The 10,207-nt window shown below is 31.5% G+C and overlaps 1 protein-coding gene across 2 annotated transcripts in view; it reads right to left on the bottom strand.

Annotated features, from left to right (window-relative positions):
* The window catches only part of LOC106872181 (membrane-associated guanylate kinase, WW and PDZ domain-containing protein 1), a 709,375-nt gene that overhangs the window by 20,568 nt on the left and 678,600 nt on the right, over nt 1-10,207 (bottom strand). For both annotated transcript variants that reach the window (XM_052966880.1, XM_052966879.1), the window contains exons 23-25: nt 6,821-6,855; nt 5,813-5,919; nt 5,005-5,074 (exon numbers count right to left, since the gene is read on the bottom strand). In XM_052966880.1, coding sequence (XP_052822840.1) covers nt 5,005-5,074; nt 5,813-5,919; nt 6,821-6,855 — 212 coding nt within the window. The remainder of the gene's footprint in view (nt 1-5,004; nt 5,075-5,812; nt 5,920-6,820; nt 6,856-10,207) is intronic.

Genomic DNA, 10,207 nt, shown 5'->3' with positions numbered 1-10,207 from the left:
ATATATATATATATATAAAACTTTTACAAGGAAAAAGTTGACAGTGACTTTGAAGTTTCAGTCTAATGAAGGTGAGCGGCACAAAACCTCAAAGTCACTATCAGCCTGTTCCTTCTAAAAATTAATATGTACTCTACTAAAGAGTATTGAGTAATCCTTCAGTTTATTGTTAAACAGTTTTTAAATATAGCTTGACATAAAACAAACATCAATATGTGTGTGTGTGTCTCTATATTGTTGAATTGTATGCTAACAACTATACGTGTTTTGTAATAATCTTTTCATTTTAAATAAAGTAACATAGTTGCTAAAACATTTTCAAGATAGCCAGAATAATAAAAGTCATTAAACTGAAGAATCACTAAAATCTGTGCAATGAGAGACTCCATTAAAACAAAATAACAACACTTTTATTTCACTTGATTTTTGTGATTCCACAAAGTGTTGCAAGGCTTTTAGATAATTCTTATTTGTTCGTCATGCAAATATCAGAGCTCTGTACAAAAACAGGATTATAATGAAATGAAATGAATTTATTAAAGATGAATTCATCATCATAATTATCAGTTTAATGATCACTTTTCCATGGTTGCATGGATCAGATGGAAACTGCTAAGGCAGATTTGGTCAGATGTTCTTCCTCGCACCAGTTTTCAAGGAAGACTGACAATGGGTGGGGGTGGGGGACATTGCATGGATGACTGTGGTATTCATTTATAACTATTACATGGTGTTGAGACACACACATCCACCCCCACCCACACATTCGGCTTCTTAAGGCTTTGATTGGCTCAAATCTATAGTGCCACACAGTGATATTGAACCTGAAACCTTGTAGCTGGGAAGTGAACTTTTTAACCATACACCAGCTTGTGCTTTGTTGAGTAGAATACATAATTAAAGAAGAAATGATATTTTATCAAACAATCACTATAACGTTGTAAGAAAAATATTTCATTTATTGCTGGTGTATGAGAATTGAAAATGAAAAATTTTCATAACATTTAATGGGCTGTGTTGAGACTAAGTCAGTCTGCTTGAGCCCCCAAACATCACCAGATCAAGGTTTAGATGATTAGACATCAGAAATAGGACAAAGATTACAGTGAAATTGTTTCAACTATAAATCTTTGTTGAAGATTTGTTTCATCAAAAGTTTATCAGATGATGATAAAGGTGAGATAACAGAGGCTATATTTCACAAGATTAAGATTTGAATAAACTGATGAAAGATATGATAGTTTAGTTGACAATACTCTGAGATTCCATTTAGTCTTTCTCTATGGTAAAGCAAGTAGGGCACAACACCTCAGCTTTAGAAATATGAACTATGTCAAGCAATGAAGATAGTGATGATGGAATTGTAGTTGGTGCTTAGAAAGTCATGTAACCAATATAGTTTTCATTTTTATACTCATGTATTCAAATGTTATTAAATCTAATGAATTCATATAAACTTGGGCAGTTTTAATGAAATATAATAATACAAAGTGATTTAAAGTGAAACCTGGTAAAAAAAATTCTTACATTCACAAATAATTTGGAAATGTTGAAATGCTCGTTAGAAACTGATTAATTATGAGATAAAAATATACCTATAGTTTGATATTATGATCCTCTTTCTTGTGGTTAAATTAAAAAACAAATAGGAAAATCAGGACAAATAACTAGTTTAAGAGAGAAACGTTCATACAAGAACAAAACAAATATGTAATAAGTATAATATTTAACAAAACTATTTTCAATTAAAGTTAAATCGACACTTTACTAAGCAAGGCTAACACAATCTTTTAAAACAAAATTTGCTTTAATCTACATTTTGTACATATTTGGCTAGAACCAAACTACTTATTTCTTTATTAGATATGTAATGAAAATGTATAATTCATTAACTTAAAAATACTCTTTATTAATAGATTTCTAATTTATTTATATTTTTCATGAGTAATTTTATATTTGAAAACAAGTTTATTTACTCTTGCTATTGAAAGTAGTTAAAAATAGAAAAGAATTGTCAGAATATCAAATCTATGTTTTACATAGTTCTTACATGAAAGATCTATTTTAGGTCTGTCTTACTGAATATTTAGACAGATAAACAGATCTACAATTAACTGCTAATTTGCCAGTTAATAAAAAAAAAGTCTTAACTGTTTTTGTAAGCAATACAAAAGGTTTATGGTTAATATAAGTTAGATGAGATATTAATCTGAATAATGCTTTATTGCTTACTTGTGCCCATCTCCTGGACAGCTGGTTCAAATACTTGTAACAAATTGAATTCCACTGATCACACCAAAGATGGTATTAAACCAAACAACAGATTAAGTTTGGATTGAGTCTACTAACCATCTTAACAGTAACATTCATTAGAAATTTTTTATTATGTTTATCTTTTATCTTTTACTTGCTCCAGTCATTAGACTGTGGCCATTCTGGGGCACCCACCTTCAATTTTTAGTTGTGTTTATTCAACCAATCTCTTTTGCCAAATTGCTAATTTACAGAGATGTAAACACACCAACACACAATGGGCTTGTTTCAGTTTCCAATTACCAAATTTACTCACAAGGCTTTGGTAAGCCTGTGATTACAGTAGAAGATACTTGCCCAGGGTGCTACACAATGGGACTGAACCTGAAGCCATATGGTTGGGAAGCAAACTTCTTACCACACAGCTACACCTAAAACACATTGGAACCTTTGTTGAGTCAAGGACATTTGTATGTCTTCTGGTCACCCAACAGTTCATTGATACATATGTTTCATGTTTGTGATCATGTTTTATAGCTACTACTTGAGATTCTAGTTCAACATAACATTATGAATAATTACAAGGCCAATGAGGCAGCTTAAACATAACATTCTATATCTTATCACTTTTGACATTCTGTCAGATTTTACAGTTCAATAAAATGTTAAATAATTGGGGTTGTAAAGTGACATTGTTACAAAACAAAATCCAGATGGATTGCTACAAAACATTTAGTTTCATCCATCCATTGTTTGAGTTCTTACCTTGCTGGGGTGGGGGGTGGGGGTATTTCATATTCTATCTTTGAGGGATTGATAGAATAAATAAATTCAACCAAATATTTGTTTCCATGCCTAGGTAAGAACTTATTGTTACTGCGAAGCTCCAGGCCAGTCCTAAACTAAGCTTACCTAAAATGAAAGACATTGCAGTCATTTTTTAAAGATGGCTGGGCATGATTTAAGAGAGGTTTGACTGCTTTTTCTAGCAGGTCAAATGACTGCTTAAAGAGTTCCTCACTAAAAAAAAATCTTTATTATTTAGAGATATATATCTTCTTGAGCTTCCCATTCATACAAATTAATTGGTAATAAAATGAACAGTAAATTTAAAGAAACTAGTGATAATCTGCATCATAAGTAAATATATTCTGACTCTGTACCTATGTCAGAAGTTATCAACCAAGCTAAGGCAATGTATGTTATAGCCACAGGTCATACACAATATTTACACAAAAACCATATTTTGGTTGTTGCATGGCATTCAATTTATTCTAAGTCAACTTGAAAATGACATGTTTATTCCTTTACTTGCATGCCTGGTAGACCCCCTAAACAATAACAAACCTCTATCAAACTAGAAAAACTATTTCCACTATTCCTTTCTTTAACCCTTACTGCTGTTTCCACCTAATGCTCTTTGCCACTAACATTGTAAATATATCCACTACATTCAGGAATGAAGATCATTATCATAAATGTCTCCTAAAGATAAGACAATGAGGGAGCCTTTGCATAGTAGTTAGAAATAACAGTTAAGTGCCCCCAAAATCACATCTTCCTATTTTAAAAATAGGAAGGACACATTGGATAGTGTAGTCTTAAAAATATTCTAAAAAGAAAAAAATGCAGTGGCCATCCTCCTGTTTTAAAGACTCATTAGATTGGCACAGTCTTATAAATATTTGCTTTTGATCACAGTTCTGCTGAACCAGACCTGACCTTGGGCTAAACCACCACCACCACCACCACTGTCAGACAATGTGATAATATTTAAAACAAGGCAAACATGACCTATTTTAAAATTAAAAACTAAAACTATAATGCTCCCTTCTCATGGATATTTTTGACTTTATGGGGGTCAAATTTGTTGCAGAGATTGGTACTGATTTGTCTCCACTGACAATATTTGGAAGTCTTGTGCTTAGAATAGAAAAGAATATTTGGAAGTCTTATATTCTTAGCTTTACAGCTGAAACAACATAATGGAGACTTGAACCTAGTACATAAGCACTAACAATATATCTTCACATTGACTGAGATTTTACAGCCCACAGTAAAGTACTTTTATCATATTAGGTATGAATCAATGGACCGATTCATGTTGGAGGGCTATGTTTTTTTTTAAACTTCCACACAAATTACTATTATGATAAAAAACACAAATACTCAACAGCCAAATGTTATCACATTCTTCCCTGCTTTAGTATCATTTACCCCACTCTACTTCTTCCTCTTCCACCTCAGCCTATCCTGCTGTTTGTTTCTTATATCATTAAGTTCAAAGCATTAATGGAAATTCAATCATCTTCTCTGTCTCTCCTCTCTCTATTTTCCCCTGTCATACACACATATACATACAAGAGGCAGCTTCAGGCCCTTTCTTTTTTCTCTTATGTAGGCCGTCACTCTTCCAGTCTCATGTTTGCTACCCCTGTTTTCTTCCCTGTCGCAACATTAGTTACCTAATTCTAGTGTGTATTGGGCACTCAAGCAAAAATATATGAATGTTTTAATTATAAATATATGAAATGATCCATGCTCTGACTGCAATCTGAAATTTAATATAAATAACATAAAAATACTAAGTACACAGCACTGAAATTTAAATAAAAATAATAAATACATACACACAAAGTAATTTTAAACTGGAAGCTGTCAAGATTCTTTTCCAAAACCGCTTTTATGAAAAAACAAAAAAAAATTAAAAGAAAGCCTCTAAATATAAAGTAATTATAATTATGAACTTACTTGGTGATTTTGAATTCGAGGTGGTCTGCTCATATCTTTTGGACGCTCAGCATGTTGTGTTGTGCTGTACCTGGAGAAAATTAAACAATGAAAGATCTCAAAATTGTCGTATTGTCATATCTAACAAAAAGGAGCTTACCACCTTCACATTTGTCATTTTTGTCTTAACTCTTTCTATCTTACCCATACCATCTCAATCTTTCTTTCAAATCATTTTATCTCAACTTTCTCTTTTCATTTTTTTCTGGCTATTCTCCTCATCTCCTGTTCATTTCTCTGTTCACTCATCTTTGTATTTCTATCTCTCCATTTCCATCTTTATCTGTATTTTTATCTTCTCATGATACAGATGAATTCAAGGCAATCTACTAGTTAATCTTCCCCCACCCTTAATATTTCTCTCACTTTCTTATTATGACCACTCACATTTATTGATAGAATAATTCCTTGTAATCTGAGAAAACGAACCTTTAAATAGACAAAGGTTTAAAAAAAGCACACACACACACACACATCTACTGTATTTTAGCATGTATAAGGAACCCTTTTTTGTCAAAAATTAGGTTAAAAAAATTTGGGAGTTTCTTATACATGCATAATATTATAATCCCTTACAAAACCTTTTTTTCCAAAATTAAGGGGTTCCTTATACATGTTAAAATACAGTATGCAACATCTCTTGGTAATTGTAGTAATGCTCATATATAAATCTGTATTTTACATTTTATTAATGATATATAAATGAACTTTGAATTATTGACATGAAATTACAGAGTCACAGAAATAATGCAGGGAATTGCTAACTTACCGTTCATTTGTTGGTTGATGGTAAGGAGAATGGTCAGATCTGTGTGAGATGTCACTCTCACTGATTGCAGGATATGCCATTGCATTTATCATTGAACCAGCAGAACTCTAAAATAACAAAATAAATAAATAATTAGATATTGGTCTATGAGTGATTTGTGGAAAGAAAACATCTCAAGAGAAAAGCAGAGAAAAAGTAATTTGTTTGGTAAAAGATTACAAAACACATCTTAAATTAGTGCCAAAGTTTAACAAGAACAGAAATAAATTGGCAAAAAAGTCTTTGAAAATGGTACTATGATATTTATGACTTCCTAAGATAACTGAGAGGAGAACAAAAAAATTTACTTTGAAAGACTTCTTTGAAAAGAAACTTTAAAATCTCATTTTGTCAGATCTATTAAGTTAGAACTAATAAAGACATTTACAAAGAATAGAACAATAGCATGTATACTTTATCAACAATATACTTAATGATAGAATAAAGAAATGTGATATGGAGTGTGAGCAGAATTTAGTATTCAGCTACAACACTTTATGTTCTGAGTTCAAATCCCACTGAAGTTAACTTGAGTTTTTATCATTTTAATGTTAATAAAACAATACCAGTAATATCCTAGAAATCAATTATACTTCCTAAATCCTTCTATTATAGATTGCTGTCCTCATATCCATATACTCATTAAATTCCTCTCTTATAACTTTCTGTCCTTATACCCATGTAAGGAGTAATCAATGAGTATATAAAACAGAAGAATTTATTAGAAGAACAAAGCATTAAACTGTCTTGGCCATTGACATCATTGATTTGCTCAAATCATTATCTTGTTTCACAATAATTCATTGCATCTCTTTTCAACTCCATAGAAACTTCCATCAATGAGTAGAAAGAGGCTTTGGCCTGTATGTTTTATCATAATTCTTGATAGGTACTTTAAGTAGTACCAAAATTATAGAAATAAGGGAGAGAGTGAGAGTGGGGAATGGAGAAGTATTGAACTTAACATACCCGCTGTGATGTGGATGTTGTACTGGAAGCATCATCTGTAACAAGGGATAAAATGAAGGGAATTTTTTTTATTTTTTAACAAAAGATATTGTTAATAGAGAATATTTACTGAAATACAGTGAATATTATGTAGCAAATACTAATAAATCTTGAGTTTTACTCAGAACAAAGATGAGAAAAGAAAGAAAAGAACATATACAGATTCATATAAACAGTGAGTATATAACAGAAAACATAGGCTATTTGACAAAATAAGAGAGTTCGTTAGATGTTGGGCTATCTTTAAAGGAGAAGTGGAAATGTTTAATAAAATACTATTTGATTAATTAGGCGAAATACAATTTGATGATTGTATCAACATGCTCCAGCAGTATACATACATATATATGTATATGAGTATTTGAAATAAAGCAAGAGAGAGAAATACAAAATGCATGCATACATAGTTATTCCAATCAATAGTCTACCTAATTATTTAGTGAAATGTATTTATAACCAACAAAGTACAAAAAAGTGAGACTTAGGTTGTGACAAATACATACAATGAGATTATTTTGGTTTCAGTCAACCCAATCCACTCGCAAGATTTTGAATGGTTTAAGATGCCATACAATGGGACTGAGCCCAAAACCATGTGATTGAGAAGTAAACTTCTCATTCATAAAGCCATACCTGTGCCTATGTGTGTATGTGTGTGTGTATGTGTGTGTGTATGTGTGTATATAAAGATTTTGTAAAAGCAGCAATTTAGTCATATTTCTTCTCTAATTGCAGGTAAGACATTTTTTTCAACATAAAACAAGGAATATTTTATGAGTCTAATGCTTTTTTAGTCTTTATAAACACACACATGTTTAATGTTAAATGTTCTTAGATTAAGTGAAGTTCAAATTATGCAATGTTATTGATACTGTCAATAATTGCATTAGGCAAATTAAAAATTTTCCTGTTTAAAAGAGTAAAAAAATCTTCTATTCAGATATAATTTGATACATATGTGATTGAATAAATGGAAATAATGTTTAATCATTAGTTTTTGTTAAGTCACTGTACATCCAGCTGATGGTAGTATTCATAAATTTACTGAGAGCTAAATAGGTAAATAAAAATATACGAGGTGGTTGAAATGTATAAATGATGAAAGAGGAGAGCTATATCAAAATGGGAAAAGACATTTTCAACCAATAATGATTCGTGAACTACAGCTAATGTTGCAACAATTGTATTTACTGGTTGAAGTCAGTTAAAAGTATAGACTTCTTTTCATTAAATCTCTTTTCAAATATTTGGCCTTTGGAAAAGGGGGTTAAAATTAGATTATTGAGTGAACAGGTTTCTTTAGATTTAAAAAACAAAAATAATACAACAAATTTTTTTATACATTTGTCACCCCCCTTTTTTATTTATTTATTATCCTTTATCTATTGACTTAGTCTCTATTCTAGAGAGGAAATGTGTTATTTGTTCAGTTGTAGGCAGCTTTTAACTAAGAAGTAGTAGTTATTATCAAGTTTCATTTCAGAGCTTCGTATCCTAGCAACTATGATATTGTCTTTGCTTGCAGAGTACAGCAAATTAGTGATAGGGTTAATAATACATGTAAACCAATATGCAGTGTTGAATGGTACTGGGTATCCCATGAGACATCATAGATGAAGATCCTGTAAGCAATCTTGTAATCTAAAATCAAATATTGTTCAAGCATGCAAACGAGTTTAAAGAAACATGCAGTAGACTAGTTTATAATTTCAGCATAAGTAAGTCTTTGAGAAGCAACCTGCAAGGCAGAGAAGCCATGAGGCTAATAACGTATCAAATTTTCTTACATAAAATAAAACAAACTGGTTTATTAGACATATCACTTTTCTGGAAATAGTAGAAAATATATGATATATAATTTGAGAATTAATCATGTTTCCAATATTAAGAAATGATGAAAGATAAGAGGTTATTAATGAAAATCATTTAGCACTACTAATGACAAACTTTAAAAGAACACCAATTCTTTGGAAATGGAGAGGTGAGAGTGATGAGAGATTTACAAAAGAATGGTAATAAAAGGTTCCTTGGTTCATTGATTGCTGAGATAGTTACGCACAAAAGAATCAAATTGTTAGAAGTTTAAACTTGTTTAAAAGAGAATATCTTATTAGAAATTGTAAAGAAAATGAAGAATTTTCCAAGAAGAAAACAAACCTTAACTCATTAAAGTTAAGACACAGTTGAAGGAGATTTTAAGATGAACAATAAAACTGTAGATGAAAGATTACTAACTAAGACAATTACAATGTGGAAGATGTATATTAGTCTCTCAAAACACATAAAGCTGTTAACTTCACTTAAACATTTATTATTTGATGTCTCAAAATTTTCATCACACCAACTGTAACCTGGTCACTGATGTTGCAACTCATTTCTACAGCTGAGTGAACTGGAGCAATGTGAAATAAAGTGTCTTGCTCAAGAACACAACATGCAGCCTGGTCTAGGTCTTCAAACTCACAACCTCACGATCGTAAGCTCGACGCTCTAAACACTGAGCGTATATAGATATGTGTGTGTGTGTGTGTGTGTGTGTGTGTGTGTGTGTGTGTGTGTGTGTGTGTGTGTGTGTGTGTGTGTAGAAATGAAGAAACTATATCAATTACAATGTAGTTTAGATAAAAGCATGAAAGATGAAGCTGATAGATAAATCATATATAACATTTCATCCACCAATGGACTTGTTAGTCGTATGGTGAAATTCTATTACTGTAGCAATAACTCATGTCAGAATAAATATAGACATACAATAATTGATCTTTGTTAGAAAATTAAACAGTTGCCAAAAGTGCCGTATGGTAGGACTAAACATGAAATTATATGGTGTGTGTGTATATATATATATATATATATATATATACACACACACACACAAACACACGCACAGGCACACACACTTTGTGATCATGAGTGCACCCAACCCCATGTGTGCGTATGCTCATATTTTTGTGGCTGCTTGTATGAGCGAGTGCATTTGCACTACGCAGCTTGCCTGAGCGTGTGTATATATTCCATATCTGTTAACAGTTATTTTTAATACTTTTCTCACTGGATTTGTGTGTTCGTTTCTCCTTTTGTCATCTGTGATTTTATTTTTGGTCCTCCGTCTGGCTGTTTTTTCTCTCTACAAAATGGAAAGTTACATTGCGGAACAATCATTTTAACGAGTTGTATTTATTTATCACCCGACGAGATACATCTGCACCACTGGATGCTCCTGAACCAGTTGTTGAGTGTCCCACCCAAGAGGAATCGATGCCTGGTGTGTTGAAACAATTGTCATGATTAATAATAAATTCATGTATATTCCATCTTCTGCCTTTCATTTGCTATATATATATATAT

This window comes from Octopus bimaculoides, chromosome 4, assembly GCF_001194135.2.
Source record: "Octopus bimaculoides isolate UCB-OBI-ISO-001 chromosome 4, ASM119413v2, whole genome shotgun sequence".
In the NCBI taxonomy this organism is placed as follows: Eukaryota; Metazoa; Mollusca; class Cephalopoda; order Octopoda; family Octopodidae; genus Octopus; species Octopus bimaculoides.
This window is presented reverse-complemented; position numbering and strand designations above follow the sequence as displayed.